This window comes from Aquarana catesbeiana, linkage group LG04, assembly GCF_042186555.1.
Source record: "Aquarana catesbeiana isolate 2022-GZ linkage group LG04, ASM4218655v1, whole genome shotgun sequence".
Taxonomy (NCBI): Eukaryota; Metazoa; Chordata; class Amphibia; order Anura; family Ranidae; genus Aquarana; species Aquarana catesbeiana.
This window is the reverse complement of record NC_133327.1, coordinates 263,618,646-263,635,827: the sequence shown is the minus strand read 5'-3', so window position 1 is coordinate 263,635,827 and position 17,182 is coordinate 263,618,646. Positions and strand designations below refer to the sequence as shown.

The 17,182-nt window shown below is 41.5% G+C and overlaps 1 protein-coding gene across 1 annotated transcript in view; it reads right to left on the bottom strand.

The window, feature by feature from the left end:
- MUC4 (mucin 4, cell surface associated) overlaps positions 1–17,182 on the bottom strand; it is a 245,720-nt gene that overhangs the window by 192,732 nt on the left and 35,806 nt on the right. Inside the window, exons 7-13 of the mRNA XM_073626452.1 lie at positions 15,228–15,341; positions 14,972–15,085; positions 14,592–14,705; positions 14,360–14,482; positions 13,704–13,828; positions 11,039–11,206; positions 9,202–9,372 (exon numbers count right to left, since the gene is read on the bottom strand). Of these exons, the coding sequence (XP_073482553.1) occupies positions 9,202–9,372; positions 11,039–11,206; positions 13,704–13,828; positions 14,360–14,482; positions 14,592–14,705; positions 14,972–15,085; positions 15,228–15,341 (929 nt within the window). The remainder of the gene's footprint in view (positions 1–9,201; positions 9,373–11,038; positions 11,207–13,703; positions 13,829–14,359; positions 14,483–14,591; positions 14,706–14,971; positions 15,086–15,227; positions 15,342–17,182) is intronic.

Here is a 17,182-nt window from a genome sequence, read left to right as displayed (position 1 = left end):
TTGCTTTTCTTCAGCAGGGACAGGGAAGCTGGTCAGAGTTGAAGGGAAAAATCTTGAGCTAGGGATGGAGCATGGATGAGCATGAATGTGGATGGATGAGCCAGTGATGGAGCATGGATGAGCATGAATAAGAATGGATGAGCCAGGGATGGAGCATGGATGAGCATGAATGAAGATGGATGAGCATCATAGAGGATGGATGAGCCAGGGATGGAGCATGGATAAGCATGAATGAGGATGGATGAGCCGGGGAGGGAGCATGGATGAGCATGAATGAGGATGGATGAGCCAGGGATGGAGCATGGATGAGTATCAATGAGGATGGATGAACATGAATGTGGATGGATGTGTCAGGGATGGAACATGGATGAGCATGAATGAGGATGGATAAGCCAGGGATGGAGCATGGATGAGCATGAATGTGGATGGATGAGCCAGGGATGGAGCACAAATGAGGATGGATAAGCCAGGGATGGAGCATGGATGAGCATGAATGAGGATGGATGAGCATGAATGAGTATGGATGAGCCAGGGATGGAGCATGGATGAGCATGAATGTGGATGGATAAGCCAGGGATGGAGCATGGATGAGAATGAATGAGGGTGCATGAGCCAGAGATGAAGCATGGATGAGCATGAATGTGGATGGATGAGCCAAGGATGGAGCATGGATGAGCATGAATGTGGATGTATGAGCCAGGGATGGAGCACAAATGAGGATGGATAAGCCAGGGATGGAGCATGGATGAGCATGAATGAGGATGGATGAGCCAGATATGGAGCATGGATGAGCATGAATGAGGATGGATGAGCATGAATGAGTATGGGTGAGCCAGGAATGGAGCATGGATGAGCATAATTGTGGATGGATGAGCCAGGGATGGAGCATGGATGAGCATGAATGTGGACGAATGAGCCAGGGCTGGAGCATGGATGAGCATGAATAAGGATGGATGAGCCAGAGATGGAGCATGGATGAGCATGAATGAGGATGGATGAGCCAGGGATAAAGCATGGATGAGCATGAATGAGGATGGATGAGCCAGGGATGGAGCATGGATGAGAATGAATGTGGATGGAGGAGCCAGGGATGAAGCATGGCTGAGCATGAATGAGGATGGATGAGCCAGGGATGGAACATGGATGGATGAGCCAGGGATGGAGCTAGAATGTGGATGGATGAGCCAGGGATGGAGCATGGATGTGGACGGATGAGCCAGGGATGGGCACAGATCAGTACTGTGGGCACATCAGATCCAGCCCACAAGCACTGCTTCAGCGGCTCCCTCCTCTCCTCACACGCTGTACCAATCGGTGTGAGGAGAGGGGAGGAGCCGAACTGAACATGCTCCAGTTTATTTACAAGTGATCACTCCGTCATCGGACGGAGTGATCACGTGGTAAAGGGCCGCTGTCATTGGCCATTTACCCCGATCCGTGACACACTGGGTCTGGGAGACCCGATGGTCATGGACTTTCCGGGGTGCACACTCCAGGGGGCACGATTCTGGGAGGCCGTCACATGATGGCCTCTCAGAATTATCCGACTGCACTGTAGCCGTCATGCTTTATAAGCCTTTATAGGTTACCAGTTTAGAGTTACAGAGGGGGACTGGTGCTAAAAATATTGCTCACGCTTTACAACTCATGCATTCGCCTTTGCACAAGAGCATGGGGGGTGGGGGCGCTTTAAATTTTTTAATTTATGTAGTTATTTTATTTGTTCATTGTATATTTTTACACTGCTTTTTTAAAAAGTTTTATTATTTGGTACACTGTGACAGATATTTTGTGCACTGTACACTGACAGATGTTGATGGAACATTAGTACAGATGTTGATGTGCACTGTGGACAGGGACAGGTGGTGCTTGGTGCACTGGTGTGGGATGGCTGCAGTCAGTGTGATCTGTGTGTAGCTGAACAATAAAATCATCAGCTACACAAAGATCACTGACGGGCTGCAGAATCCCCAGCCCCTCAGTGAGCTTTCACTGAGATCAGGAGGAGAGCCAACACAGAGGCATGTACCTCTGTTTACATTGTGTGATATATAAAAAAGTTATACTCACCTGCTCTGTGCAAAGGTTTTTCACAAAGCAGCCCCAATCCTTCTCTTCTTGGGTCCGCCACCAGCGTTCCTAGCTCCGCCACCCTGTCGAGTGCCCCTATAACAAGTCACACAAGACAAACAGGGAGAGGCTCAGCCATGCCCCCTTCTCCCTCCATACTATTTGTGAGAACTACCACTGCTGGGTCTGAGCCAATGAGGAAGGAGATAGCCGAAAGAGTCTCTCGTACAGATTGCTGGATCGAGATCGGGCTTAGGTAAGTATAAGGAAGGGGAAGAGCTGCATGCAGAAAGTTTTTTTTTTTTTTACCTTAATGCATGAAGGTAAAACAAATGTTCTGACTGATATATATACACACATTTTAAACCTTTACAATTACTTTAATGGACAAGTGCTTTGTTGTAATGTAAGGCCCGTTGCATACGGGCGTCATAATTTACTGATGCTTAAGCAGGAACTTGTTGACAGATAGCCCATGAGTAAAAAAACTGTGTGTAACAGTCTTGAGTAATGTTGAGCATAGGCGTGTAAAGGTGCGTTAGTGTATAGACCAGTCAAATTCTTCTTCATAAATATTATTGTAATATACTCATTTATACTTGCATAAACATGCTTATAGCCATGTAAACATGCGTATGTAAAAATTTTTATTTTTGTTCTATTCAATACTGTATTACATATATGTTCCATAGAAAACAATGCATCTAATTTCCAATCACTAAAAACCGTGGCATTATTTACTCCCATGTGCAGGAGGCCTAACTGGTAGAAATAACTCTATATTGACTGTTATTTATTCAAGCAGAAAGCAATATTGTAAATTTAGATTGGAACTGAACTCAAAAAGGGAAGATTTGCTAAGTTATACGGGTAAATTTGGGAATATTTTAAAGAACCCTGAAAAATGTACCCTTTGTCTGGACTTTCTCCTACCACACAAGGGTGCCTAGGCATGCTTGTGCCTATATTTAAACAAAAGTGCAGCGCTTTCTATATGCAAACAAAAAATATAAATGTGTGATTACAAATAGTGATACAAAAGAGTCCATAGAGCCTTTACCTGCTTATCTCTTATGCAGGAGTAATCAGCAGTTGAACACAGCAGTTTAACTAAAGCAGGATAACGAAAGCAGCAAGAAAAGACCACAAAGAACTCTTCTCCACTCTGGATTGACCACAAACCACCATTTTGGAAGGCATCCTGCAAGTCTGAATCCTATCCCCACTACCCTTTAATATTTCCCCACTACTCTGCCTTCACTTACTAGTATCCTCTGCTTTCAAATTCTCACTTCTTTTCCTCTCTTCTCCACCCCAAACCTTGTACATATCACCATCATTTCTACCCTCTCCCTACTACTACTCTCATCACTTCCTGCTAATACCTAACCCACCTGCTGACCCACACACAGGGACAGGGAAGCACGTGCACTCATACACATTCCATTCCCATCTTACTTTCCTCACCCTCCTCCTTCTGCTAACCTCTGGGGATATATCCCAGTCCTCCAGTTTCTCATCCCCACACCCGGCACCCCCCTCCTCAAGCATCAGCCGCAATCTTCTCAATCTTATCTCGATCCCCCTGCTCCCAAAAACCACCCTCACCTTCTCATGTGCCCTCTGTCTGCAATCATTTATGTTCAGTTGTAGATTAGATCACCCAGGTCTTCTGACCGTCCCTTCCTGTTTAGGAATTCTTATCATAAGGATCTGACTACGCATACAGGCAAGCAAAATCTTTTCTATCATATTCATGCTAGGAGAATTTAAACTGGTCTCATCCTCCTGTCTTGCAAACTATATGTGGAGTTCTCTTCATGCTTGTGCAAGACTAGGAGGTGTGGAACTCTAATCCTGGAGGCAGTGATACATTTGTAGCTGTGTTTGAATGGACAACTAGGCTCCCAGTTTGGTCACCTAACAGTTACTTTCCATGTAAGCCTATTCTATATAGTATATTTTTATATGTACTTAAAACATGTTATACCCTTTGACCTAATTAGTAGGTCCACTTAATGACATGTACTGTCATTGATATACATCATATTTTCTGATTACTTATAGGTAATAATAGATTTTACAACAGTATTCAAGTTTATCAATGGTACTCCTCTCTGTGGGTGATTAGGCATAGATTGGTGTTTCTTCCTGTGAGGACCCTCTGTATCTCCTAAACATTGGAGCTAGGGCCCACTAGTTGAGAGTTTTCTGCTATACCTCTTGGATGCACTTATGTATGTATACTGTAATTGGTTTGAATCATTTTATGTACCTGTTTGAATCTGAGATTTGTATATCTAATATATATTTGTATCTACTTATTAGAGAAAAATGTCCACGCATGTTCCTGAGGAAGCCGTAAGGCGAAACATGTTGAACTTCATGTGTGGAACATTGAACATGGATACATTACATAGAATAAGTGGCGTTTGTTCCCTTCTAGGTGACTTTTTTGTGTTTGTGCTCTTTTTATGTCTTTGTAATGAAATAATTTTTTTTTTGATACTTTGTTGTCATATATTAATTCTAATATACTAAGCACCCATAAACTCCCATGTTTGCCAATATGTTTTTTTCTTCGTTCTTGTATCTACAACAGTTCACTTTCATCTTCACTGGACTCTCTTGCTTCTCTCACTACACAAAATGTCAGGCCCCGACTATAATAACCTTGGCAGATCGACAACACCAGAAACCTTAAACAACATAGCCGAGCACTGGAGCGAGTGTGGTGTAAAACCAACTCCCAGCATGCATTCACCCAATATAAATCTGCCTTCTTAAAATACAATTCCTCCCTCTATTCTGCCAAACAAACCTACTTTGTCACCCTCATTAATACCCTGTCCTCCAGTACTCGTTATCTCTTCTCTACTACACCACTATCTTCACCGAGTAACTCGCTCACTGCTCATGAGATTGCCAATCACTTCAAAAACAAGATTGATGCAATTCGTGGGGACATCTCCACTGCACAGACATCTAACCCACTTAACATATCCTGTACAAATCCACTCTTAACACTCTCCTCTTTTGACCTTGCTACTACCGAAGAGGTCTCTAAAGTTTTCTTAGAAGCCCGCCTTACCACCTGTCCCCTGGATCCTGTTCCCTCACATCTACTACAGTCACCCGCTTCTTCTATCTTATGCTTCTTCACTCACATCTTCAATCTCTCCCTCTCTACTGGCACCTTCCCCTCCCCTCCAAAACATGCCCTGATCACCCCCATACTTAAAAAGTCCTCACTGGATGCCACCAGTCTGAACAACTTAAGACCCATCTGCTTGCTTCCGTTTGCATCAAAACTTTTAGAACGCTTAGTCTACAACCGTCTTAGCTCCTACCTCACTGAAAATAACCTTCTTGACCTCTTATAGTCTGGCTTTCATTTGCTACACTCCACTGAAACTGCCCTACTGAAACTCACTAATGACCTACTAATTGCTAAAACCAATGGCCACTACTCCATACTCATACTACTTGACCTCTCTGCAGCCTTTGATACTTTTGACCATCCCTTCCTCAAAAAACTCCACTCTCTTGGCCTTCAAGACTCTGCTCTCTCTTGGCCCTCCTCCTACCTATCACAGCGCTCCTTCAGTGTGACCTACAACTCTGTTTCCTCCTCGCCGCTTCCTCTTTCTGTAGGGGTACCTCAAGGTTCTGTCCTCAGACCCCTTCTCTTCTCTATTTATGCCTCCTCCCTTGGTCTGTTATTAAACTCCCATGGCTTCCAGTACCACCACTATGCTGACAACACACAAATCTATCTCTCTACTCCTCACCTCACTCCTTCAGTCTCCTCTCATATTACTAACTTACTAACTGACATATCAACATGGATGTCACACCACCTTCTCAAACTCAATCTTTCTAAAACCGAGCTAATAATTTTTCCTCCAGCCCATGCCCCCCCCCGCCTTCTTCATCAAGATTATTAATACAACCATCAGTCCCTCCCCCCCATCCCAAGGTACTAGGTGTAATCCTAGACTCTGACCTGTCCTTTCAGCCCCAAATTCAATCGCTATCCAAATCTCGCTATCCAAATCGTCCAGACTACACCTCTGAACCATCTCTAAAATATGCCCCTTTCTAACCGTTGACACCACTAAGAAACGTATTTACTCCCTTGTTATTTCTTACTTTGATTATTGTAACTCCCTCCTCATTGGCCTACCTCTCCGCAAACTATCCCCTCTTCAGTCTATCATGAATGCCATGGCCAGACTCATCCACCTTACCAACCGTTCAGTGTTTGCCACTCCTCTCTGCCAATCCCTCCACTGGCTTCCCATTGCCCAACAAATTCTAAACCCTAACAATAGCATACAAAGTCATTCACAACTCTGCCCCGGACTGCATCACCAATCTTATCTCCAAATATCACCCAAATTATCCTCTCCGCTCCTCGCAAGACCTTCTGCTCTCTAGCTCCCTTGTCTCTTTCTCCCATGCTCATCTCCAGGACTTCTCCAGAGCCTCTCCCATCCTCTGGAACTCACTACCCCAATCTGTCGGGTTATCTCCTACACTGTCCACTTTTAGGTGATACCTGAAAACTCATCTCTTCAGTGAGGCATATCCTGCCTCCAGCTAACAACTGAATCTTCTACTCCCCTTACCAGTTCATCCCTCACAGTCCCCACCTTTTGTTTCACTAGCCCCTCCCTCTTAGATTGTAAGCTCCAATCCTTTTGTTTTGAATTGTTCTGTTGGTGTAGTGTTTCCCTTTACAATGTAAAGCGCTGCGCAAACTGTTGGCGCTATATAAATCCAGTATAATAATAATCTTTCTTCCTTGGAGTCACTTAGGGACGTATCATCTGCTTTTTGCACATTTGTGGACTTCTTAGTTTTAATTCACATTTTGTTACCTATATAAGGGTTGCTCTATGGCCTGTTTTGTTTTCCTATTTATAATCACACATTTATATTTTATGTTTGATTATAGCAAACACAGCACTTTTGATTAAATATATTGATTGGGTTGGTATCTGTTGACCTGTGCTGGTAGCTGTTTTTTCTCTAACAATTCACAGATTATTTTTTTTGATCTTTTTGTTTTATCTATCACGGAGGTTTACAGGTTCACATGCCTGTGCCTATGGCCTCATTACTGTACAGGTGTATCTGTACTGTAAAATGAGGGCACCGTTCTTCTGGTTGCTAGTCTCAGGAGATTTGGAGTATAGTATGGTGACACCATTAGCAAGCAATACCTTGATTCTCTACCTAGATGGCCACCTTCACACAGAGACACATTGCATAGTAAGGGCATTATTCAAATTTAGTCAAAACTGCACAGTTTGTTTTCATCGACAGACGTACCTGTATAGGTCGTTTTTTATATACCCTTTAAGCAGTGGTTACATAATAATTTTAAAAAATCCAAGCCAATGGACCACTAATACCCCTCTGTCAATGTGTAGCTGCTATCAATAAAGTGTACCATAAACACTTAATATGAAAAATATATAAAACTGTGACTCCCAAAGTGTCCATGGCTACAAGATTTCTAGCAAGGTTGTGCAAAATACTAATGAAATAAATCTGCGCCAGATCTGTTGATGTACAGCTGCTATCATTTAAAATGATAAATATATAAAACTGTAACAGTGGTTACATATTGCATGCTCAGTTGCAACATCTACCTTATTACACTATCGTAAATGATTTCCTATAATGAATTCATGTTCTATTTGCAGAAAATATGTGTAAAGCTGTCTGCATACACTTGGATTTTTTATCAGCTATAATCTGTCAAATAAGTAAAATGTATCAACAATCAAGGGCCTAGATAAACAATATCTTCAGATTAACACCTTCCCTCCGAGCGTACGCAGATGTGCGTACTCGGCTTTCCGGGGTCATACTGGGATGATGCCCGCAGCTGCAGGCATCATCCCGGTACCGTTGTTTAGAGCCGGCGATCGGCTATCCGAGTATAACAACCGATGCGGCTAAAAGCCGCACGGCTGTTATACCGGAGGAGCGGGAGGGGACCCCCCCCTTCCCGCCGCCTCCCGCCGCTCTTACCAATCGCCTCCGTCGGCTGGGAGCGGACTGGAATGAAGCTGTGGGCGGCTTCGTTCCAGCCTTCTAATTGTAAACGTGGAAGCGACATCATGTCATGACGTCACTTCCCATTTACTCGGATGCCAATGGCGCCGATTTTAAAAAAATACATAGTATTCAGAATCACCGTTTTCGGTGATCTGAATACTTTGAAGTGCAAAGGAGGGATTGGGGGTCTTTTAGACCCCCGATCCCGCCATAAAGAGTACTTGTCACCACCTATTACTGTCACAAGGGATGTTTACATTCCTTGTGACAGCAATAAAAGTCATCAATTTTTTTTTTAACACAATTTATAAATATATAATTAAATAAAATAAATAAGAAAAAAAAAATTTTTTTTAAAGCGCCCCCGTCCCCGCGAGCTCGCGCAGCAAAGAAAACGCATACAGAAGTCGCGCCCGCATATGTAAACGGTGTTCAAATCACACATGTGAGGTATCGCCGCAATCGTCAGAGCGAGAGCAATAATTCTAGCACTAGACCTCCTCTGTAGCTCTAACCTGGTAACCGTAAAAAAAAATTTAAAACAACACCTATGGAAATTCTTAGGTACCGTAGTTTGTCGCCATTCCACGAGTGCGTGCAATTAGAAAGCGTGACATGTTTGGTATCTATTTACTCGGCGTAACATCATCTTTCACATTATACAAAAAGTTGTGGTAACTTTACTGTTTGGATTTTTTAAAATTCATAAAAGTGTCCCTTTTCCCAAAAATTTGCGTTTAAAACACCCCGCTGCACAAATACCGTGTGATATAAAATATTGCAACAATCTCCATTTTATTCTCTAGATTCTCTGCTAAAAAATATATATATATAATGTTTGGGGGTTCCAAGTAATTTTCTAGCAAAAAATATAGATTTTAACTTGTAAACACAAATTTCAAAAATAGGCTTAGTCATGAAAGGGTTATATCCAAGGAGGCAGATCCTCTTAGTATAAAGTTGTTAGAAAATGTTTTGTATCAACATAAAATCTGAAACAAAATCTGTGGTCATCATAATACATATTAATGGCATGCAAGCATTCTAGTACAATTGTACCTGTGAAGAACTGAAAAAATATGCAGGATACGGTAAAACTTGATGCCAAGTTATCTTTAATGCCCAGAGAGCCTTGAAATTTGAAACAGTTGTGAAATTCAATTGTATTTGCAATTCCAGTTTAGTTTTAAAATCTTTATTTTGGCTTGGATTGGCCTGGAAGTCATAAATCTGGAAAACAATATATAAAATGGTTATAAACAACCTCTCAGTGCTTACCACCAAGACATTAAACTACTTAGAAGCACCAATCAAATGAACCAATCAGAGGCACAGAAAATTCTTATTAGCATTATGGGGAGTGAGGGTGAACAATACTTAACCACTTCCAGACCGCCTTCCACACATTTACTGTGGCAAGGCATCCTGGCTGTGCAAAACGACGTACCTGTATGTCGCTTCATGTTGTAGCCTCTGGGGGTGCGTGCGCCTGCTGATTGGCCAGAGGGGGAACCAATCAGCGGATCCAGCAGGCGCAAAGACTGCCGGCCACCCACGATCATTCCCCAGAGAGGCAGAATGGTGATCTGCCTATGTAAACAAGGCAGATCGCCGTACTGACAGGAGAGAACATAGAGATCTTGTGCTCCTGCTAAGGATCTCTGTGTTCTCCCAGTCAGAGCAATCCCCACACAGTTAGTAAGCACCTCCTAGGGACACACTTAACCCTTTGAATGCCCCTGGTTTTAACCCATTCCCTGCCAGCGTCCTTAGTACAGTAACACTGCATATTTTTAGTACTGATCACTGTATTAGTGTCACTGGTCCCCAAAAAAAGTGTCAAAAGTGCCATTAGGTGTCCAATTTGTCCACTGCAATGTTGCAGTCCTGCTAAAAATTGCTGATCGCCGCCATTACTAGTAAAATAAATAAAAATTCTATAAAAATATTGCAATATTTGTAGATGCTATAACTTTTGCGCAAACCAATCAATATACACTTATTGGGATTTTTTACCAAAAATATGTAGCAGAATACATATTGGCCTAAATTTGTGAAGAAATTTGATTCAAAATTGTCACTCTTTTTTTATAGCGCAAAAAATAAAAACAGCAGAGGTGATAAAATACCACCAAAATAAAGCTCTATTTGTAAGAAAAAAAGGACATCAACTTTATTTGGGTACAGCGTCGCACGACTGCTCAATTGTCAGTTAAAGTAACGCTGTACCATATCGCAAAAAATGGCCTGGACATGAAGGGGGTAAAACCTTCCATGGCTGAAGTGGTTAAATAACTGATCACTGAATACAGCAATTGAAAAAACATATGTTTACTAATTAAATATCATAACATCATTATTCTTAATCTATCATCTCTAGACGAATGCTATATTATAATTAAAATGTCACTATATTTTGAATACAGTTCTGCAGAACAGTACTGTCAGCTCAAAACTTGGAGGCTTTCTGGTCAGAGACTTAAAGTTTTTCTAAAACCAAAACCTTTTTTTGCTTTTAATAGAGTAGGAAAAAGATAAAACGTAGAACATCTGTCATATTGTATTGCGGCCTGTACCCCCACTAGGGAGATTCATCCCCTCTATGTGATCTCCTAAACATAGTCACTGAAAGTAAAGGAAGATCAAAAAATTTGAGTTGTCAAGGGAAGAGGAAGAAAGAAGAATCTTCCAATGAGGACTGGTGACAACTGGGATTTGTTCCAACTACCTGTTGTGTCTATGGGACATGAAGTGAAAGTAAGTCTAACCATTGGGACACAGATGGCAAAAAAAAAAAGAAACTGGCAAAAAATAGGCAACATTGCTTTCAATATATCAGGCTGTAATACATTTTTTTATAATATCTTAAGTATGTTAAAATATTGATTTGTCTTACCTGGTAGTACAAATCCCCCATACGGGAGAAGTCAGCATCTGCCCAGAAAACAGCGATCATGGGTGGCGTGGAATAGTCATAGTTGTAGAAAGTGCTTAATGGGTAAGGCAGTGTGTAAATGGGGTCATACGAATTCCGACGAAATATGATAACACCATTGTCTGTGAACTGTGGAAAAGAAAAAAAATCTGTTTGTTCAGTTTAAGCAGAAGAAGATCTATAAATGGATAGTAAAAAAGGGGTTGATGATGAATTAGTATTTAAAATATTCCAGAATTATTTTTTTAATGGGTTACACGATGGAATTGAGTCTCCAGTTTTTCTTTAGCCATGGTACAATATTAATCACAAAAGTTTTAAAAAGAACTTCAAAACACTCTGATTGTGTTATTAAAATAGAAAGTGAGGAGAATCTTCATTTAAAGATGGGGTGAATTTTTACTTCAATTATCCAATAATATAATCGGATATTGAAAATTAACAGAAATTTGTTTTTCACATGATTTAAGCGAATACTAGCAGGTTTTGAGTGAAGATTTTCAACTTCTTTGGTACATAAACATGAATATCTCAACACAGACAGCAATAAATCTACTTTTATTAGTAGAATGGGAAAAAGTTCTTGTTGCTGCCTGTGTCCTGTTGACAAAGTTTCCTTACTTACTGTTTTGTCACAATGATAGGAAGTGAATGGAAATCTTCCCAACAGGTACGTGGATAAACAGCAAGAAACCCACAAAATAATGTACAAGTTAATGGTAAACTTTTCTTGCACATTTCTAATGACTTTTCTTCTCGGTGCCTTTGCCTTCCATATTCTGTTCTCTACTGCTCTAATGACAAGGTGAGTATTTACCATATCTGACATTGTTTAAAATTATTTTTCTCTGCTTCCTGACTTATTTTTAGAATAAAAGGACTTATAGTGTTTTTTGTTAATATTCTTTTTAATGATTTATGTGCAGGATAAAGCATTTAATAATATTTTATTGTCATCAGATAAAGATGGCATATTGCTTAATATACTTGTATATTCCAGCCAACATGTAGAGATTGAGGTTCCTTTTCTCATGTTCTTAGGTTAATCCTAACTGCTGTACTGACAATGTGTGTTGTGTACAGGGCTCAGTAGCTGTTCTTCAAGAACAGCTGAATTATTGAGAAAGTGACTCATAACTTCCCTAACCCTATAATTTTCTATATAAACTTGTAATGCTACTGTATGTTTATTTATACTATAAAGATGTATTTAAGCAGTACACTAAAGAAAACAATTTAAATATTTGTTTAAAAAAACAAATAAAAGTAACGTATAATAAAGACGGCTTAATACCATTAGCACCGGTTCACATTAGAAGCGGCACGACTTGCAGATCGCCTCACCGAGGCGACCTGCACACGACTGCCGCGGCGACTTGCAAGACGACTTCTGTATAGAAGTCTATGCGAGTCGCCCCCAAAGTAGTACAGGAACCTTTCTTCTAAGTTGGAGCGACTTGCGTCGCTCCGATTAGAACGGTTCCATTGTACAGAACGGGAGGCGACTTGTCAGGAGGCTAGGTCGCCTGACAAGTCGCCCCCGTGTGAAACGGCAGTTATAGTTTCCCTTAGCTTTTTCATTTTGTTTTATCTGCAGGTGTGTGTTTAGCGGGGGGGGGGGGGGTTTCTTCATTTGCAACTGTGCAATCATATTGTTTTTTTCAGCTGTCAAAGATGTTAAAATCACATGAACAGGGGCTGTATCTCACACACACACATCCACCCATGAACATGCAGTGGTGACCAATATACTAGATATACTCATTGGTGTGTGCAGCCTATTGCATTTGGGTGTGCACCCTATAGCACAAACAAGTGTGTATATCAGCAGAGCAGTGGATGGTGTCAGTTGAGCAAAGATTGGTGTCAGTAGAGCAGTGGATGGTTTCCGTAGTTTTTATTTTTATTATTTTATTATTATTTTTTACATTTTTATTTTTTTATTATTTTTTTCACTATTTTCCTAGGAGCCCCGTTGGGGGGCTTTGGTGAAATATCAGGGGTCTAAACAAAGAGAAACAGAGAGAGGGACAGAGCTTCCCAGCCCCTTTCTCTGCAGCTTTAGCTGCACTGGACAGTGAATAAATAGGAAGTGCTCTTTGCTGAGCAGCTTCCTGTTCATTCACAAACTGAAGCCCAGTAAACATAGTTTATTAGGCTTCAGTTAAGAATGAACACAGGAACGATTGGTACAGATCACTCACTGTGTTCATTCATCCATCCTGAAACAGGGGACGCCAGGAAGCAGGGGGAAATTGACACCGCACAGGGTGATTAGGGTGTGCCCATGCACACCCAGCACACCCTGTGCGCACTCCTATGGATATAATAGATATAGGAGGCCTCATGTGTGGTCAGAGACATTACCAAAGAGCTGCCCATTATATTCCACATATATAATGCTACAGATTGTCAGAGACTGTGGACATGCAGGAGGAGATGGTCAGAAATGGGAACATTTTATATGAGACCGCTAAAAATCACTGCCCATACAGCTTCTAAATAAATGTTCCCACATTTGTTTTCCCTACAAAACCCTTAGCAATCACAGTTGTTATCCTTATTTTTTCCAGAATTCTAAGCCTGTCCCTGATGTTATAACTGTAGTTATAAATGTATGACTTACATATAATGAGCTGTAAAAAGAGCCACCAAAAGGAAATCCCATGGGGACGTTGATTATAGGAGAGGCAAAATCCCAGTTGCGCCGGGTTACTCTGGACCCACCAAGATATTCAAACAGTCTGTTCTCTAAAAAGTAAATAAATAAAAAAATCTATCTTTTTTTTATCCTTGGTTACAAATGATACCCAATATGTAATATCTGTGTTCCACTTTCCCCTAGCTGTATTGTCCATGTGGAACTGTAACATCTGCATAAACTGAGGAGATACTCAGACTAAAACATATTCTTCCTTTCACAGTGGATATGTGGTCACAGTCATGATATACTTATATGCACACATTCAGGGTAAGGTAAAACAAGGTAAAACAATTATATTATGTTTGCAGCCCTGGCTTATAACTTGAGTGATATTTTGGTTTAGCACAGCTAATAGAGGTAAAATAATGTGCAAAATCATCTGAAAATGAAAGTCATTGATTCTACAGCTCGAGGTAATGGATCTGTCCTTGTAGGAAGAAGGCAGAAACTCTAAACTATTGGAAAAGATAACAAAGAAAAATGAAATGAGATGCAGTAGAATATAAGAATAAAATATCCCTCTATGCCCTAAAGATCTGCCTATCTAGAAACAATTTAAAATAAATGTTTAGCTTTACCTCTGCAGGTAAATCCATTCCCAATGTATCCAGACTGGCATGTACAATAATATGATCCAATTGTATTAGTACAGCTTGCATAAGGACTGCATTGGCTTTGCCCATTTGTACATTCATTCACATCTGAAACAAAAGTGTTTATCGGCTCAATCATTTTGTTTCTTCATTGATAACATTTGCTCTATAACAATAACCATAATAATAATAACACTAATAATAGGTATATTATTACCATCGCTACACTCCTTCCCCTGCCAGTTAGATGGACAAAAGCACATGAAATCATTTATCAGACTACGGCAGATGCCACCATTCTTGCATGTAGTTCTGGTGCAGAAATTAATACCTGAAATTACAAAAGAAAAGGACATTTATGTATGCCAAATATGTGTATTTGTATACTGGCAGCAATATAAAGGCAGATTCATTCTTGGCTTATTCAAAGTATCATCCATCCAACCCCTGTCCATCCACATACAGCCATGCCCACAGTTGGACAGTTGGACACACCATACTAGTTTTGGTTCTGCTTATGTGGGGCCCAAAAATTGGTACTTTACCACCCAATTAAGTTTATTACACAAATTTGGATATTGTATTACCGGTACTTACTTATTTCACAGAACCTGCCAGTGAAACCTTGAGCACAGGTACAGGAGAAAGCATTGATGAGATCATTGCATGTGGCACGATTCATACAGGGATTGCTCGCACACTCATTAATATCTGTGGGTGTAAAAACAAATATTAGTGAAGTGCACAATAACTATAGCTAACATAAATAAAGAGATTACAGAGATGAAGTCTTGAATGCAAAGCAGGTAATATCTACCAATGCTGACTGGAAAGATTATATTGGCTCACTTACTAGTTTGACAGTTGACCCCAGTGAATCCAGGATTACAGGAACATACATAGCTTCCTATAGTGTTGTAACAAGTTCCATAACTGCCACATGGGTTAGAAAGGCACTCATTGAGATCTAAAATGAATTAAATAAGATATATAAGATTTTAAAAGATAGCTGCTGGCAATGAAGCAAAAACTAAAATAAAACAATCAAAACAGAATTATTCATATATAATACAGTTGATGTAATTAAGGCGTAAGACATTTTACTTTGCAAAGTGCATGTTTACTTCGTAAAATGAATTTTCATTTAGTGATAAGGTGAAGCTGCATTCACTTCAATCACGCAAACATGAAAGGGGCCAGACACCTGAATGGTGGGTGGTAGCGGCGGCCGTGGATAGATTCATGCTATGCATGAATCTATCCATTAGTCATATAGGGGGTGGCTGGAGAGAGGGGGGGCACCTGGGCGCCTCTAATGGACGGGTCGCTACTGTACTACTCTGAGCAAAACCAACCATTCTAGGGCAATCTAAAGACAGGTGCATGCTAGATAATAACTCCATTGCCTAAACAATACTCTAAAAAGAGCATGAGCTGTTATTTTTTTAAGCACACATGAATATTTGCCACTGTGTAGATGATGGCATGTAGGCAACAAACATGACAACTAACTGTGACTAAAGAAAGGTGTAGGCTGGAGGGAGACCATGTGGTAGGCACCCACAGGAGTTGCAGGAATTGTATTATCAAGAACGTTCCAACATACAGTAGGTGACCGCGATATTGTGTCAATTTCGCCGCAGTTATCGGCGAGATTCGACACCTGCGAGCCCCGTCGCGGGAGCCCGCGCCAAGATGGCTCACTCATTGGGAATGGAAAACTTTTTTCCTTTCGTGATGAGCGACAGGCAGTGATGACAGCTGTCTGTTATGAATCCTGAGGGGGAACGCCGCGCCAAATTTTAAATGAAAAAAGCGGCGTGGGTCCCCCCCCCAGGGGCATACCAGGCCCTTAGGTCTGGTATAGATTGTAAGGGGAACCCCCTACACCGAAAAATCGGCATGGGGGTCCCCCCAAAATCCATACCAGACCCATATCCGAGCATGCAGCCCGGCCCGCCAGGAAAGTGGGTGGGGACGAGCGAGCGGCGGAACCCACGCCGTTTTTTTCATTTAAAATTTGGCGCAGCGTTCCCCCTCACGATTCATACCAGACAGCTGTCAGCACTGCCTGTCGCTCATCACGAAAGGAAAAAAAAGTTTTCCTTTCCGATGAGTGAGCCAGTGGGACATGCACAGTACCCTGTCGCCGAGAACCAGCGCGATGGGATCGCACTGGAAACACAATCTCGCGGTCAGGTACTGTACAGTAACAGACTTAGTACTGGTGGCAACACTCACAGGTGAATATACAGTACTTGTGGGGAGTGATGATCAGAGACCAACAGCACCTGGCACAGGAGGCGGATGGTGGGTAGTAAGCAGAGAAGGACTGGTAGAAAAAGGGGTCACCCACAGCAGCACTAGCTAGTAGCGAGCAGTCCCCATGCTGTCCGTCCTCCTCTGTGCTCTCCCTACACTAGGCACACTCTCCATGTCCAGCGGATTCCGGTCCTTGACCTAGCCAAACACAGAATATGCATCAACTGCAGTGAGCCAGAGCCTTTTATAAGCACTGCCCTCACTAAAGCTGGCCATGGAGGGTCATCTGGGTCAGCAGTTTCCAATCAGACAGCGGCTCACACGATGACATATACGGAGGTCTAAGAAAAAATGTGCATTCCTCCTGTCCTGCACTCTCTCTGCCAGTTGGTTGTGACAGCACTACCTGTGTAAGGGGGTCAACCTATGCCTGCCTACAAAGGCATACACATATTTAACACAGTAATAAATATTAAGATATATGTTGTGTTTATTCAGAGTCAAGATTGATGTGTTGTTGTGACTTGTATTTTGTAGGTCCAATTT